The 17,033-nt window shown below is 51.2% G+C and overlaps 1 protein-coding gene and 1 gene segment (V, D, J or C); both read right to left on the reverse strand.

Annotated features, from left to right (window-relative positions):
• The window catches only part of LOC113907274 (immunoglobulin lambda-1 light chain-like), a 320,444-nt gene that overhangs the window by 201,297 nt on the left and 102,114 nt on the right, over positions 1 to 17,033 (reverse strand). The gene's annotated exons all lie outside the window — the stretch shown is intronic.
• On the reverse strand, positions 3,313 to 4,843 carry LOC113907277. The segment is given in 2 exon segments: positions 3,313 to 4,638; positions 4,746 to 4,843. Coding segments are annotated over 2 exon segments (471 nt in total).

Raw genomic sequence — 17,033 nt, forward strand, 5'->3', positions numbered from 1 at the left:
CTTACTGGAGTCTGAGTGGTAGGACCAGAGGACCGAAGAGGGCTCCCTGGCTGCTGCTTGTTCCAGTAACAGCAGAGCAGCCGACACTGATGTCACTGCTCAGGGTGCAGGGAGCCACAGAGTCAGCTGTGGTCTGTGAAGGGACAGGAGTCTCCCCACACACAGGCCCTGATTGCCAGTCACAAGAGTCCAGGGTTCAGGGCTGCTGATCCAATGCTGACACCCACAGCAGCACCAGGGGATCAGCTGTTCTGTGGTGAGAGAAGCCATTAATACACGGGGGTGGACTCAATTTACTTACAACTTAGGTTAACAATAGTGAAAGTCATTCAGTCGTGTCTGACTCTTGCGACCCCATGGACTGTAGCCCGCAAGGTTCCTCTGTCCATGGGATTCACCAGGCAAGAATACTGGAGTGGGTAGCCATTAATACAACTATGAAATTAAGATTCTCCAAAATACCAAATGAAAATGACAGAAAGACTCATGACTCCTGAGCGGATCTGAAAATGAGCACGTGTCTGACAAGATGGTGTGATTGTCATGAAGTATTGTAAACTCCCTTCCCCCAAATGACCTCATGAGGAGAGGAAGGACTGAGAAGAGCAGCTCAGGCGGTTTGGGGTGAAAACCTCTGCAGTGAGTTGTGAAGTACGGCCATAACATTCTTATTCTCACCTTGTGAAACGAAGTATGACTTTATGTCCATTTCTGAGCTTCTGCTACAGTGTCCGCTTCCCACAACGTGCGGTAATTGTGTCCCTTGCTCAGTAGCTGTGTCTGAAGCCCGATTCCACCAAACAAAGATCCGCACTGCTTGATTTGGAGCCTATTAGCAAGGTTCCTCTGACACAGTGGAAAATATGTCATTTTGTGTGTATGAAAATTGAGGGTAAGGCAAATTTAAGGCTTAAGGGAAAAGGGAGAATTAGAAGGAATAATCCCACATCACTAGACCATTCAGGTATGACCTTAATCAAATCCCTTATGATTATACAGTGGAAGTGAGAAATAGATTCAAGGGACTAGATCTGACAGATAGAGTGCCTGATGAACTATGGAATGAGGTTCGTGACATTGTACAGGAGATAGGGATCAAGACCATCCCCATGGAAAAGAAATGCAAAAAAGCAAAATGGCTGTCTGGGGACGCCTTACAAACAGCTGTGAAAAGAAGAGAAGCAAAAACCAAAGGAGAAAAGGGAAGATATAAACATCTGAATGCAGAGTTCCAAAGAATAGCAAGAAGAGATAAGAAAGCCTTCCTCAGCGATCAGTGCAAAGAAATAGAGGAAAACAACAGAATGAGAAAGACTAGAGATCTCTTCAAGAAAATTAGAGATACCAAGGGGACATTTCATGCAAAGATGAGCTCGATAAAGGACAGAAATGGTATGGACCTAACAGAAGCAGAAGATATTAAGAAGAGGTGGCAAGAATACACAGAAGAACTGTACAGAAAAGATCTTCATGACCAAGATAATCATGATGGTGTGATCACTGATCTAGAGCCAGACATCCTGGAATGTGAAGTCAAGTGGGCCTTAGAGAGCATCACTAGAACAAGGCTAGTGGAGGTGATGGAATTCCAGTTGAGCTATTTCAAATCCTGAAAGATGATGCTGTGAAAGTGCTGCACTCAATGTGCCAGCACATTTGGAAAACTCAGCAGTGGCCACAGGACTGGAAAAGGTCAGTTTTCATTCCAATCCCAAAGAAAGGCAATGCCAAAGAATGCTCAAACTACCGCACAATTGCACTCATCTCACACGCTAGTAAAGTAATGCTCAAAATTCTCCAAGCCAGGCTTCAGCAATAGGTGAACCGTGAACTTCCTGATGTTCAAGCTGGTTTTAGAAAAGGCAGAGGAACCAGAGATCAGATTGCCAACACCCACTGGATCATGGAAAAAGCAAGAGAGTTCCAGAAAAACATCTGTTTCTGCTTTATTGACTATGCCAAAGCCTTTGACTGTGTGGCTCACAATAAAGTGTGGACAATTCTGAAAGAGATGGGAATACCAGACCACCTGACCTGCCTCTTGAGAAACCTATATGCAGGTCAGGAAGCAACAGTTAGAACTGGACATGGAACAACAGACTGGTTCCAAATAGGAAAAGGAGTACGTCAAGGCTGTATATTATCACCCTGCTTATTTAACTTATATGCAGAGTACATCATGAGAAATGCTGGACTGGAAGAACCACAAGCTGGAATCAAGATTGCTGGGAGAAATATCAGTAACCTGAGATATGCAGATGACACCACCCTTATGGTAGAAAGTGAAGAGGAACTAAAAAGCCTCTTGATGAAAGTGAGAGTGGAGAGTGAAAAAGTTGGCTTAAAGATCAACATTCAGAAAACAAAGATCATGGCATCTGGTCCCATCACTTCATGGCAAATAGATGGGGAAACAGTGGAAACAGGGTCAGACTTTATTTTGGGGGGCTCCAAAATCACTGCAGATGGTGACTGCAGCCATGAAATTAAAAGACGCTTACTCCTTGGAAGGAAAGTTATGACCAAACTAGATAGCATATTCAAAAGCAGAGACATTACTTTGCCAACAAAGGTCCGTCTAGTCAAGGCTATGGTTTATCCTGTGGTCATGTATGGATGTGAGAGTTGGACTGTGAAGAAGGCTGAGCACCGAAGAATTGATGCTTTTGAACTGTGGTGTTGGAGAAGACTCTTGAGAGTCTCTTGGACTGCAAGGAGATCCAACCAGTCCATTCTGAAGGAGATCAGCCCTGGGATTTCTTTGGAGGGAGTGATGCTGAAGCTGAAACTCCAGTACTTTGGCCACCTCATGGGAAGAGTTGACTCATTGGAAAACACCCTGATGCTGGGAGGGATTGGGGGCAGGAGGAGAAGGGGAGGACAGAGGATGAGATGGCTGGATGGCATCACTGACTCGGACGTGAGTCTGAGTGAACTCCGGGAGTTGGTGATGGACAGGGAGGCCTGGCGTGCTGCGATTCATAGGGTCGCAAAGAGTTGGACACAACTGAGCGACTGAACTGAACTGAATTGAACTGAGTCCCACATCTCCCAAAATTCATCACTGTTAACTGTGGCCCCACAGCCCAGGCGGCCAACGTGCAGACCCCGCATGTGAGTGTGAAAGGGCAGTGACAGGGAGCAGGACACAGGCGTGTGACCTGTGCTCAGTGACCCCACGTGCGGGTAAGGCCGGGAGCTCAGGGTTGGGGTCACTTCCTCCTGGCCTGAGGCCTCCTGTGAGCAGCAGGGCTGAGTCCCAGCTGCGTAGGAACAATCAGCCTCATTGTCGGGCTGGGCCCCACCCACCCAGAGCCCGCCAGCCTCGCTGAGACCCTGCGGGCGGGTTGTGACTCCTGTGCTCAGAGCTTGGGACTCAGCACGACTGACACGGCAGCCAAGTCGCCCCCTTGGTGCCAACGGTCTTGCTGTTCCCAGGCACGTGAGTGTGGCTGAGCGTCCATAGAGTCATCCACCCTGGCTGAGTCCCTGCTGCCTGAGCCCCGGACACCACGAGGGGACAGAGGAGGCTGAGAGCAGGACCTGCTCCCTGTGCAGGAGAGAGGCCCGAGGGCGTGGGGCCCTCCCAGGGCTGAGATATGCTGACGGACCCCAACCTCGAACACTGAGATAGAGAACTAACAGACCCTGTGTCCTCAGTGATGGGGAGACCATATTATGTGTCCTTTGAGACCCTGTCCTGGGAATGGGCTGCTGGAGGGACTTTGAGGACAGAGGGGAGAGGAGGGGCCTCCGTGCTCGGGCAGACCCCCCGATGACCTGGACCCAGGGGCAGCAGCAGCAGAAGGTCCAGCAGAGGCTGAGCAGGAAGCCCCTGGGCTGCCCCACCTCCCCCAGTGAGATGGAGTCCTGGTCTAGTCCCCGCAGGCCTGGAGCCCTGGGGGAGCCTGAGAGGCGGTCACAGGAAAGGCAAGAGCAGCAGCCTGGGCCTCAGCTTAGCCCAGGGACGGCCAAGGAGCTGAAGTGTCCTGAAGCAGACACAGCTGGACGCTGTCTCTCTGGTTCTGACCTGACCGTCATGGACTCTGTCTGCCAGGACCTGCCTCTGGCATTCAGGGCCTTCTGCTGAACTTCAGATAATCATATAATATGTGCTTGTGAAAGAAAAGCCTTCGGAAAAGGGAAGAATGAAGCAGAACTGAAAGGATTTCCTGACCAAGTTCCTGTTGTGGGGCTGAGAACCCGTCTTAAATCAAACAGACAACATAAGTGGCTGCTTTGGCAGAAGATGCTTCAGCCCCAGGAGGCCCATGACTTGCGGGAGAGCAGGTTTTTGTCTCACTTCCCCCGTGGCCTGGAGCACTGTGCCAATATTGCTGCTACTGTCATAAGATGAACAGTAATAATCAGCCTCGTCCTCAGGCTGGAGCGAGCTGATGGTCAGAGTCGCTGTGTTGCCAGACTTGGAGCCGGAGAATTGGTCAGGGACCCCCGAGGCTCGACTGGTCGCACCATAGATGAGGGTTCTGGGGGCCGATCCTGGTTTCTGTTGGTGCCAGCTCACATAATTGGCATATCCAACGTTGCTGCTGCTTCCAGAGCAGGTGATGGAGACCTTCTGACCCAGGGACCCGGACACGGAGGACGGCTGAGTCAGCACATCCTGGGCCCAGGATCCTGGAAGGGGGAGAAACAGAGAAGGTGACTCGGGGGTCCAGGAAAGAGCAGGAAGCAGGGCCAGTGTGTCTTCCCAGGGCCCTTCCCCTGTCCCCCCATCCAGTCACCTGTGCAGAGAGCGACCAGGGTGAGGAGCAGAGGGGACCAGGCCATGGTGGATATGTCAGGGCGTCCTGCCGTCTGTGGCCCCACAGCTGAGCAGAGCTTCCCCACACCGCTCCTTCCCTTCTTCATATACTGAGAGAGGGCGGGGCCTTTCATGCAAATCACCTCCCCAACCCCCACAATGCTCTGATCACCTCTGGGAACTGGCTCAGCTTCCTGTGCCTGAGGGACCCCAGTGTATTATCAGGGACGGGGTTTCCTGGGGCTTGTTGGTATGGGATTTAAAACCTGGAAATCCAGATCTTAAGGCATCAGAAAGTACCAGGGGTCTGGTGTCTGCTCCACCGCCACCCCCACCCAACAATTCTCAGGAAAGGCCTCAGAGCGCCCCCTGGTGTCCTGGCCCAAGCACACATCCTGACCTGGTGATAGAGCTCTTGACTCAACTTTCCCCAAAGTGGTCTTGAAATTATACCTTCAGGATGTATTTGGATAGAAAACAGCAGCCAACTGTAGCTTACCCTGCAGTGCATGTGAGTGTTACACAGTGGATGTGTGATTTTGACATTTTCAATTAAAATCTAAGGTCATCACTTAAAATAGATGCCTAAATTTAACTGAAGAAAATGTTGTTAAGTCACTAAGCTGTGTCCAATTCTGTCTCTGTTTTAATTCTGCATTCCCATGGTACTATTTCTAAAACATAATTTTTCTTGTAGCCTCTGTTCTTTAAATAAGATAATTTTAAAGACTTTCTGACATGTATGGCATCTCCACTGGGGATTTTATGTCGTAGCAGGACGTTCTCTCTGTGAAACAGGGCAGGCTGAGTTATCAGAGCCATCGCTCGGTCTCAGATCTGAGAAGAGACACAGGACATGACAAGGCAGATCAGCTGTCCTCAGGAATCTCAGACAGGACCATAGACATGGTCAGACAGAACAGCAGTCACGGCCCTGGGAGCAGAGCCCCAGGACAGGGTCTGCTTTCCCAGCCCAGGGCCCAGCAGCTTCTCCCGGGCTCACTGTGCATAAAATCAGTCCCACAGCAGCTGAGCACAGACACTCCTCAGCCAGGAATCATCTCCAGGTCTCAGGACCAGGGTTTCTCTCCCCTCCTGATTCCTCATTCGATGGGCACACAGGACGGAGTGTGAGGACTCAGGGAATAAGTCATCTACGCAAAGGATTCAAGATCCCCTGGGAAATGAGGGGAACCCGGGGAGAAGCAGGGAGCGGACGAGTAGGGGTCACACCTGAGAGCCAGAGACCTGAGGCTTCTCGGGAAGGAAAGGTTAGAGAGGTTCAAGGAGGGGCCAAGAGAGTGGTTGTCCAGTTCAGGAAGGTCTGGAAACACGTCCATGATCTTCTGACAGAGTGAGCTGGGTCATGACCATGAGGATCAACAGTGTAGGTCTGTAGAAAGAGAGAGGCCCAGGCTTGGGAGGAAAGTCATGAATGAGGGGAGCGGGAGGGCAGGCTCTGAGCAAAGAGATGAGAAGGAGCAGGAGCAGGCTGAGAGAGCTGGAGGGGTGCATGGGGTGGGCTCTGGGGGCTCCTCCCCTCTTCTCTTTCTAGAAAGAGGGTGGGGACTGATGACCACCTGACCCCTTCACACTCCAATTCTGGGTGCTCAGCCCCGTGTGCAGCTTCACTCCCAGGAGGAGGCCTGGGGCCTGCGGCTCTGAGTGTCCCCTGAGAGGAAGCACCTGCTGTCACCTCCAACTCAGGCTGCTGACCCCAGGGGCAGGACCAGATCAGGGGACCATGTCGGCGTGCTGTTGCTGCTAAGTCACTTCAGTCGTGTCCGACTCTGTGCGACCCCATAGACAGCAGCCCACCAGGCTCCCCATCCCTGGGATTCTCCAGGCAAGAACACTGGAGTGGGTTGCCATTTCCTTCTCCAATGCATGAGAGTGAAAAGGGAAAGTGAAGTCGCTCAGTCATGTCTGAATCTTCGAGACCCCATGGACTGCAGCCTACCAGGCTCCTCTGTCCATGGGATTTTCCAGGCAAGAGCACTGGAGTGGGGTGCCATTGCCTTCTCAGGTGCGTTTGTTGAAGGGTTGCCAGTTCTGAGCAGGTGCACAGCGCCCCCTGGTGACGCACTCGGGGAACGTTCACGGTGGTGGCCTGATGAGCAAGCTGCTGCTCAGTTGCTTGGATCTCAATCCTGTCTTGCTTCGTTTGCAACCCCATGGACTGTAGCCCACCAGGCCCGTCTGTCCATAGGATTCTCCAGGCAAGAACGCTGGAGTGGGTTGCCGTTTCTTGCTGCAGAGGATCTTCCCATCCCAGGGATAGAACCCACATCTCTTATGTCTCTTGAATTGGCAAGTGGGTCTTTACCACTCATGAAAACTGGGAAGCCTTTGAGGAAGGAGGGGCTGCCTGTTTTTTCTGTCACCAAATACTTTGTCAGTGAACAAATAAATGAATCAAATAATAAATATTACATGTCTTTGATACTGTACAGAGAATTCTTTTTTATTTTCACCCATTGTATTTTCAAGTGATTCTGACTATCTTGTTCTCATGATTCATTTTTCCCCCTTCCATTTATCTCCTTCTCCTTTGGACCCTAAAGTGTTTGTATTTGCTCATCAAATAGATTTGAGGATTTGTCCCCAAAAATATCTGCCACCTGATTTCCTCATCTGAGGCATCTCAGCATTGATGTCTATGCCGTCTCACTTCCCTTCAATTCTTAGTTTCCTGGTTCTTAATAGAAGTGACAATTTTTACTGGATCCTGGACTGTGTGGAAATTGCTTGTAGAAACTCTGGGTTCCATTCCCTTTTCCTTTAACAGGAGATGCTTCTGTGGCGGAAGCTCAGGGATGTGCATACACTGCCCAGTGACCCAGCAAGGGTGGCACTGACCCCCCTGCTCTGTGCTGCCGACTCTGACCTGAGAACCGGGGGCAACTGCTGTCAGCAGACCTTCTCACAGGGGCGGGTCACCACCCCTTGTGTGCCGCTGCCCTAAGGACGGGTGTCGGGCTGAGGGGGCAGCTGAGCTGCAGTCAGGGGACACCCAGACAGCAGGGCTCCGTGGTCTCAGGGACTCCAGGAAGGGAGGGACAGACATCTTGCCCTGGGAGCCCCATTGCTGCGGGGGAAGCAGGTTTTTGTCTCCTTCCACTCTGGCCTGAAGCACTGTACAAACTTTCAATCCATCAGCCCATGAGAAACAGTAATAATCAGTGTCGTCCTCAGACTGAACTGAGGTGGTCAGCGCGGCCGAGCTGCCAGACTTGGAGCCAGAGAGTCAATCTGGGAGTCCTGAGGGTCGTTTGCTATTTTCACAGGTCAGGACTCTGGGGGCCTTCCTGGGAGCTGTTGGTACCAGCTCACATAAAGACCGCAGTGTTGCTGCTGCTTCCAGTGCAGGAGAGGGTGACCCTCTGACCCAAAGTCCCAGACACGGAGGGCGGCTGAGTCAGCACAGCCTGGGCCCAGGATCCTGGAAGGTGGAGAGACAGACATGGTGACTCTGGGGTCCTGACAGGAGAGCAGGGAGCAGGGCCTGTGAATCTTCCCAGGGCCCTTCCCCTGTCCCCACATCCAGTCATCTGTGCAGAGAGCGACCAGCGTGAGGTGCAGAGGGGACCAGGCCATGGTGGACACGGTCAGGGCGTCCTGCCTTCTGTGGCCCCACAGCTGAGCAGAGCGTCCCCACACCGCTCCTTCCCCTCTTCATACCCTGAGAGGGGGCGGGGCCTTTCATGCAAATGAAGGAGTTTCTGGCAAATTAGTCTGTGGAACTAAGGTGGCAATCCCTATTAGGTCATGGTTCTGTAATGCTGCTCTCCTAGTTGCCTGATCAGCTGCTTGGTTCCCTCGTGCCGCTTCCGTGCTCCCTTTTTGTGTCCTTTACAGTGGGAGACTGAAACCTCAGTGGGCAGATGGACTGCCTCCAAGAGTCGAAGAATCTGATCACCATATTTGATTGGGGACCCTCGGGTGGTCAAGTGGCCCCTTTCTTTCCAAATGTGCATGTAGCACCAGAAAGGCATACTTGGAGTCAGTGTAAATGGCTATTCTTTTTCCCAGCTCTAAAGCTCGAGTCAAGGCTATGAACTCAGCTAGTTGGGCTGAAGTACCTGGTGGCAGAGGCTTAGCCTCTATGGTCTCAAAACTGGAGACTACTGCGTACCCAGCTCTTCTTTTTCCACCCAAGACAAAGCTGCTTCCATCAGTGTACCAGATTTCCTCAGGATTGGTCAGGAGATCTTCTGACAATCCCTCTCGGGGTTTTTTCCAGTGGTCCAAGGTTTCTAGATAAGAGTGAAAGGGGAGAGAGCCCGCGGGGGTAGGGAGGAGGGTGGCTGGAACCTCACAAGGGGATATAGTGAGGCATGGATTTTCCATCAGCATTACTTGATATCTGAGGATTCTTTGATCAGACATCCATAAATGGCCTCTCCCACTTAGGAGTTGTTTTACTTGGTGGCTGGTAAAAATAGTTAGTTTGCCCCCAAAGGAGAGTTTTAAAGCATCTTCTATCATGATTGCAATAGCTGCAAGATTGCGAAGGCAGGGGGGCCAGCCTCAGGTGGTTGGATTGAGCCTCTTGGATAAGTAAGCTACAGGCTGGGGCTCAGATCCCAACCTCTGAGTTAACACTCCCAAGGCTATTCCCTCTCTTTCATGGACATAAAGTTGGAGTGCTTTTTCTGGGTCTGGCAACCTCAAGGCAGGTGCCTGAATTAAGGCCTGTTTTAGTGTAGTCTCTGCCTTCTTTTGAGGAGTTCCCCACATCAGTGGGATTGAATCATCTCGTCCCTTTAAGCTTTCATATAAAGGCTGGGCAATTAGACCATAATTGGGTATCCAGATTCTACAATAACCAGTTAGCCCCAGGAAAGCTCGCAATTGTTTTTGACTCGTGGGGGAGGGCAACTGGAGGATTCCTTGTACCCGATCAAGGACAGCCTCCTGGACCCGTGTGTAATCTGAACTCCCAGGTAAATGACCTTTGTCTCGACCATCTGTGCTTTAGCGTGGGAGACTTTATATCCCCTTTCTGCCAAGAAGTTTAGGACCTGAATTGCATGTTGTTGGGCACTTTTCTCACCTGGAGAGCAGATTAGTAGGTCATCTACGTATTGTAATATTTTCCCATTAGATCCCAGGTCCAGATCTAGGAGATACCAGCTAAGGGCCTGTCCAAACAGGTGGGGGCTATCTCTGAACCCCTGAGGTAATACTGTTCAAGTCATCTGTTGGTGTTTTCCTCCTGGGGCTTCCCACTCAAAGGCAAAAAGATATTGGGATTCTTTAGCCAGTGGTATGCAAAAAAATGCATCTTTGAGATCCAAGACTGTAAACCACTTGGCACTGGATGGGATTTCTCCCAAGATTACATAGGGATTGGGTACTGTGGGATGGAGGGGGACTACAGCTTCATTTATGATCTGGAGATCTTGAACCATTCATCAGGTTCCATCTTTTTTTCTTTACTGAGAGGATTGGGGTGTTACATGGCGAACTGGTGTAGGGACCAGTAGCCCACAAGCAAGGAATTTATTTATTAAAGGCTGTAGTCCCTCCCGAGCCTCTCTTTTGAGAGGATATTGTTTCCAGTTAGGAAACTGAGTGGGATCTCGGAGGACAATGATGACCGGTTCAGCTTGGTGTGCTCATCGAGGAATCCCCTGGTCCCACACCTGGGGGTTAATTTTGTCTTCCCATAGTTTTTGATCCCTCTCTATTGAAGGTGTAATGGGTTCTTCAGTAGTAACCAGGAGCTGTAGAGCTCTGGGGGCTGAAAAACTTCCCATCACAAGGGTGGTCCCCAGTTTAGTGAGTATATCTCTTCCCAGTAAGGGGGTAGGACACTCAGGGACCACCAGAAACTGGTGGGAAAATATTTGTCCATCCCAGCAACAAAGAAGTGCTCGGGTGAATCTTTTAGTAGTTGCTCTTCCTGTAGCACCCAAAATGGTACAGGTTTGGGAGGAGAAGGCTCCGGAGTAGGAGATCAAGACAGAGTAGGTAGCCCCTGTGTCAACCAAGAAATTCTCGGACCTACCTGCCACATCAGTTGCACCCTTGGCTCCAGCCCCGTGATGGTTATCTGTGACAGGCGGGCTGGCTGCAGCGGGCCGCTTCAGTCCTCTTGAACCATCGTGAGGGTAGGCTTGGCACTTGACCTTGAGGCTCTTGGGTCCCGAGGGCAGAGTGCCGCCCAATGTCCCAGTTGACGGCATTTGTGGCAAGCCATTCTAGGAGACTTGTCACGGTTTGGACACTCTTTGGCCCAATGCCCCTTCTGTTTACAGATCAGGCATTTGTCTCGTGCCTTGTCCTTCAAGGACTCAGGGTTTGCCATAGGGCTTCTCTGGAGGGCGGCCAGCATCTGGGCATGCCTTGTCTCTTTCTCTCCTTTTCCTGGGCCTTGGCCTCCTTCTCCTGTTCCCTGTTATAAAAGGTATTGGTGGCTGTCTGGACCATCTCATCTAAAGAGGCAGCAGGGTCCTGCTGTTGTAGCTGCTGTAACTTAATTCTGATATCTGATGCACATTGGGACAGGAATCTGTCCTTTAAAATCACTTGTCCCTCGTAAGAGTCTAAGTCCAGGGTGGTAAACTTTTGGAGGGCCTCTTTTAGCCTCTCCAGAAAGGCATGGGGTTCTCATTGGGCTCCTGAGTTATTGCTGAGACCCGGGCATAGCTAATTACTTTTTGCTGGGCTGCTTTCAGTCCTGCCTTCACACAGATTAGAAAATGATCTCTTTCCCAGATGTGCTCAGGGTCATTATAATTCCAACTAGGATCGGAGGAGGGGACTGCAGTTTCCCCTACTGGGTATCTATCACTGGACAAGTGGAGCCCTGTTTCATACCTTCGGGCTTCCTTTAAGACCCTGGTATGTTCAGGATCAGATAAAGTTTGACTAAATATGACCATGATGTCTTCCCACATCAAGTCAAAGGCCAAGGTAATATGTTGGAATGTATCTATATATTTCCCTGGGTCATCTGTATAGCTTCCCCGGTCTTGTTTGGTCTGCCTTAGTTCTAAGAGGGAGAAGGGCTTATGGACCTGGGTTGGTCCAAATTCTCCTCCAGTTTCAACTAAGGGACATACTCGAGCTGGCTTTTGTGGAGGAGGTGCTCCCGGATATGGGGGCACGTTTGGGTACGAGGAAGGCGCACCAGGCAACTCGGGAGCTGTGGGAGGTGAGCCTTCACGAGGGGGCTCCTTTTCTTGGTTGCCTGTGCCTAACATCATTTGCCTAGTGGGCACATTTCTAGGGCGTACAACAATCCCATACTTAAGACAGAGTTCCTTCATATCTCTTAGTCGGAAGAAAATTTGGACATAGGAGATCTCTGTCCATTTCCCTTGTCTTTTGCAGAATAATTCTAATTGCAGGATGGTATTATAATTTAAAGTTCCATCCTCAGGCCAGTGTTCCTTGCCCCACAGTAGATACTATGGCCACACAGTGGCACAAAAGAATTTCAAACGACTTCTCCTTAGAGCTAGAGGGTCGAACAGCTTCCAGTTGTCAAGGATGCATCTCAAGGGCATCTGCCGGGAAGTGGATTGGTTATTTCCCATCTGAAAGACAGTACCTCTTTCGATTTTTATGGGTGGACTTCCTTAGGGGTAAGTCTTTCTGAAGCTTATCCTACCCAGAACTGTTGCAACCTGAGAGCCAGGCATTCCCGGGTCAGGGTGCAGATCCCCAGGCAGGCTGAGGCATGACAGCCTCCTGAGAATTGGGTCCCTGGGCAGGTTGAGGCACGACGACCTCCTGGGACCCCTGGGACTAGAGGATCCCGGAACAGGTTGAGGCATGACAACCTTTTGAAGACTGATCCCTAGGCAGGTCAAGGTATGATGACCTCCTGGGACCCCCCGGTCTGGAGTTTGGGCGTCCCCAAGATCTCCAGTGTGACCAGTGCTGGGTAGGATTAAGGGGTTGGATATTATAGAGTATTTCCCTCCCAAGGCCGGCTATTTTCTGGTTGTCTCTTCAAAAGATTGTAGAGGCAACCTTGTGGGTCTGGATGGGGCTCAGGAAAAGAGCATGAAACAGGAGGGAAGGGGGCAGAGCACAACCTTTGAAAGAATGACAAAGCACAAGGGTATAATGTAAATCAATTAAAATCAATTGGGTCCAAGATGACAAGTCAAATTCAAGTAAACCTTAATCCCCAATCTATGAGCCAGGACACACCCAGAGGTGGCAGGACAGCTCCAAGGCACAAGGTCACAAGGGAGGACAGGGTGGTTCCCCAATGGCTGAGATGATCCTCTCATTTATTAGCATATGAATTCCATCCCTTCACAAAACCTAGCCAGGCCTAATACCTTGGCAATGGTTCACACCCTGAAGAGTGGTTTCTCTCTGGATCCTAACAAATCCACCTCTTATCACTTTGTCTCTCAATGAATTTTTGCATCAGAGCCTGAGTTTCATTAGCTTTGGCTGGGCTTGAATCCCGGGAGAGAGCTGAAGGACAGGAGGAAAAAGCAGTGGGGAAAACGTGCCAAGGAATCCGCTTCATAGCCCGCCGGAAAATTTGCTAAATATCAGACCAGTGCTCATAGTTTCATTGGTCTGATCCCTGGCACAGAGAAGAGAAAGGACAGAAGAACCCCCACCGGCTTGTGTAACAGCTACTGGGGCTCAGCAGATAGCGCCTTTGGGACATGCTGAGGAGCAGCCTCTCCAGAGTCCCTCAGTTGTGCCCCCTGCCGCCCACCTGTTCACGGGAGGTTGAGGAAACAAGAAATGAGAGATTGTAAAGGTCCCTCCAGCCATAGGAGGGAGGACCTCTTACCTTAACCGGAGGTCTTCTGGAATCTGAGACTGGGCCACGTGAGCTTTCTGCTGAGTTCGTTTTTCGCTGTCCCGGTTTCCAGCAGGATGGGCCTTCCCCTGCGCTGGGTTTCTTCGCCTTCCGCTTCTATCGTGGGAGCTTCCCTGAGTTGGGCTCCTGCTGTGCTTGGCCTCTTCCGAGCGAAGGTTGTTTCAACCAGGTTAAACCCGAGTCACAGCACCATAGACGTCACGCGAGTATATGTTCCTCGGTTCTTTGTCTTGTCACAACAAAGATTTGGAGCGACAGACATTAAAGCCCTCGGCATGCCACAGCTCTTGGGTCTTGGACAAACCGTGTTATAGCTCTTAGGCAAATCAGTGTTACACTTCTATTTTATTAGAAGATAGCAGGAGAGAGAAAGTGAGAGAGAGCACATGCACGTGGGAGAGAGTCCATGAGAAAGCGCTTTGGCCCCTCCTTTTATATGTTTTTCCTCTACCTGGACGTGCCCTATACAAATTGGGCTTAGCCAGGAGTGCTGTTTGTTCTGCCTGGACTCTTCACTCTGGTCCTTGGACCTTCCTTTGGCCTTCCTTGTCTTTTCAGTTCAGTTCAGTCGCTCAGTCGTGTCCGACTCTTCGCGACCCCATGAATCACAGCATGCCAGGCCTCCCTGTCCATCACCAACTCCTGGAGTTTACTGATGCCATCCAGCCATCTCATCCTCTGTCGTCCCCTTCAGTGCATTAATGAACTTCTCCTTGTCTTTTAGCCACCACCATTTCGGACCCCTTTTCCCTATTCTACCTACCTGACACTTTCATGCACAGGATCCTGTGCATCACATTGACCCCTCCCGGGCCCTGGGCCAGGTCTCTATGCCTGAGGGCGGCCAGAGGGCTGTCAGGGGTGGGTTCTGTGTGTCTCAGGAGTGGGAGGTCACAGCTGAGAGCCCTGAGCAGAGGCCACCAGGGCTTGTCAGAGAGCTCTGTCCGGGGACCCAGCTCCGCCTCCCACTACCCACCTTCAGGAATGGACCCCGAGCACCCCCCGCCCCTTGTCCAGGCCCAGACACACATCCTGTGACCTGGAGAGTAGAGCCCTCAAGGACAGATCCCTCCCCCTTCTCTGTGTGCTGTCCCCTCTTTAGCACCAGGCCAGATGCTCCTTCTGTGTCCCCCTGAGCTCAGGGCCATCATGCTGCTGCTACTAAGTCGCTTCAGTCGTGTCTGACTCTGTGCGACCCCATAGACGGCAGCCCATCAGGCTTCACCGTCCCTGGGATTCTCTAGGCAAGAACACTGGAGCGGGTTGCCATTTCCTTTTCCAATGCATGAAAGTGAAAAGTGAAAGTGAAGTCGCTCAGTCGTGTCCGACTCCCAGCGACCCATGGACTGAAGCCTACCAGCCTCCTCCATCCATGGGATTTTCCAGGCAAGAGTACTGGAGTGGGGTGCCATTGCCTTCTCCGAATAGATGCCTAAATTTAACTGAAAAAAATGTTGTGGTTCGGTCACTAAGTTGTGTCCCACTCTGGCTCTGTTTTAATTTTGCATTGCCATGGTACTATTTCTAAAACATACTTTTCCGTGTAGATTCTGTTCTTTAAATAAGATTATTTTAAAGACTTTCTGACATGTATGGCATCTCCACTAAAGGATTTTCATGTCTTAGCAGGACATTCTGTCTGTGAAACAGGGCAGGCTGAGTTATCAGAGCCATGGGTCGGTCTCAGATCTGAGATGAGACACAGGACGTGACAAGGCAGATCAGCTGTTCTCAGGAACCTCAGACAGGACCATGGGGAGCAAACCTGACGTAGGCGTGGTCCAGACAGAGCAGCAGTCACGGCCCCGGGGGCAGAGCCCCAGGACAGGGCCTGCTTTCCCAGCCCAGGGCCCCAGCAGCTTCTCCCGGGCTCACTGTGCATAAAGTCAGTCCCACAGCAGCTGAGCACAGACACTCCTCAGCCAGGAATCATTTCCCTGGTCTCAGGACCAGGGTTTCTCTTCCCTCCTGAATCCTGACTCGATGGGCACACGAGACAGAGTGTGAACATTCATGGGATAAATCAGCTGCTGGGTGGGTATCACTGGGTCCCCTGGGAAATGAGGGGGAACCAGGGGTGGAACAGGGAGGGGTCGAGCTGGGGTCACACCTGAGAGCCGGAAACCTGAGGCTTCTTGGGAAGGAAGGGTTAGAGAGGTTCAAGGAGGGGGATGAGGAAGTGAATGTTTCAGGAAGATCTGGAAACTCGTTCATGACTCTCTAAGAGCATGAGCTTGGTCATCACTGTGGAGGCCAACAGTGTATGTTTGTAGAAAGAGCGAGGCCCAGAATTGGGAGGAAAGTCATGAATGAGGGGAGCGGGAGGGCAGGCTCTGAGCAGAGATGAGGAGGAGCAGGCGCAGGCTGAGGAGAGCGGGAGGGGTGCATGGGGTGGTTCTGGGGGCTCCTCCCCTCCTCTGTTTCTGGGAAGAGGGTGGGGACTCATGACCACCTGACCCCTTCACCCTCCATTTCTGGGTGCTCAGCCCCGGGTGCAGCTTCAGTCCCAGGAGGAGGCCTGCGGGCCGAGGCTCTGAGTCTGTCCCCTGAGAGGAACCACCTGCTGTCACATCCAACTCAGTCCGCTGAGCCTGGGTGCAGGGCCAGCTCAGGGGACCATGGGGGTGCTTTGAGGGGCTGCCAGTTCTGAGCAGGGGCACAGCGCCCCCTGGTGACGCACCCGGGGAACGTTCACGGCGGTGAGAGTGGGAGCAAGATGCCGCTCCGTTACTTGGTTCTCAATCCTGTCTGACTCCTTTGCGACCCCGTGGACTCTAGCCCACCAGGCTTGTCTGTCCATGGGATTCTCCAGGCAAGAACACTGGAGAGGGTTGCCGTTTCTTGCTCCAGAAGATCTTCCCACCCCAGGGACAGAACCCACATCTCTTATGTCCCTTGCATTGGCAGGCGGGTTCTTCACCTCGAGTGACACCTGGGAAGCCTTATGAGAGGAAGCAGGGGCGCTCTTTTTTCCTGTCACCAAACACTCTTTCAATAAACAAATGAGTGAATTGAATAGCAATAAGTATTACACGTCTTTGATAGTGTACACATACTTCTTTTTTATTTCTCCTATTATACTTTCAGGTGATTCTGACTACTTTTTCTTCTTTTCCTACATTTGTCTCCTTTTCCTTAGGACCCAACAGTGTTTGTATTTGCTCATCAAATAGATTTGATGATTTGTCCCTAAAAACATCTGTCACCTGATTTCATCATCTCAGGCATCTCACCAGTGATGTCTATGCTGTCTCATTTCCCTTCATTATTTAGTTTCCTGGTTCTTGATAGAAGTGACGATTTTTACTGGATCCTGGACTGTGTGGAAATTGCTTAAAGAAACTCTGGGTTCCATTTCCTTTTCCTTTAACCGGAGATGCTGCTGTGGTGGAAGTTCAGGGATGTGCATTCGCTGCCCAGTGACCCAGCAAGGGCGGCATTGACCCCACTGCTCTGTGCTGC

Source organism: Bos indicus x Bos taurus, chromosome 17, assembly GCF_003369695.1.
Source record: "Bos indicus x Bos taurus breed Angus x Brahman F1 hybrid chromosome 17, Bos_hybrid_MaternalHap_v2.0, whole genome shotgun sequence".
Lineage (NCBI taxonomy): Eukaryota > Metazoa > Chordata > Mammalia > Artiodactyla > Bovidae > Bos > Bos indicus x Bos taurus.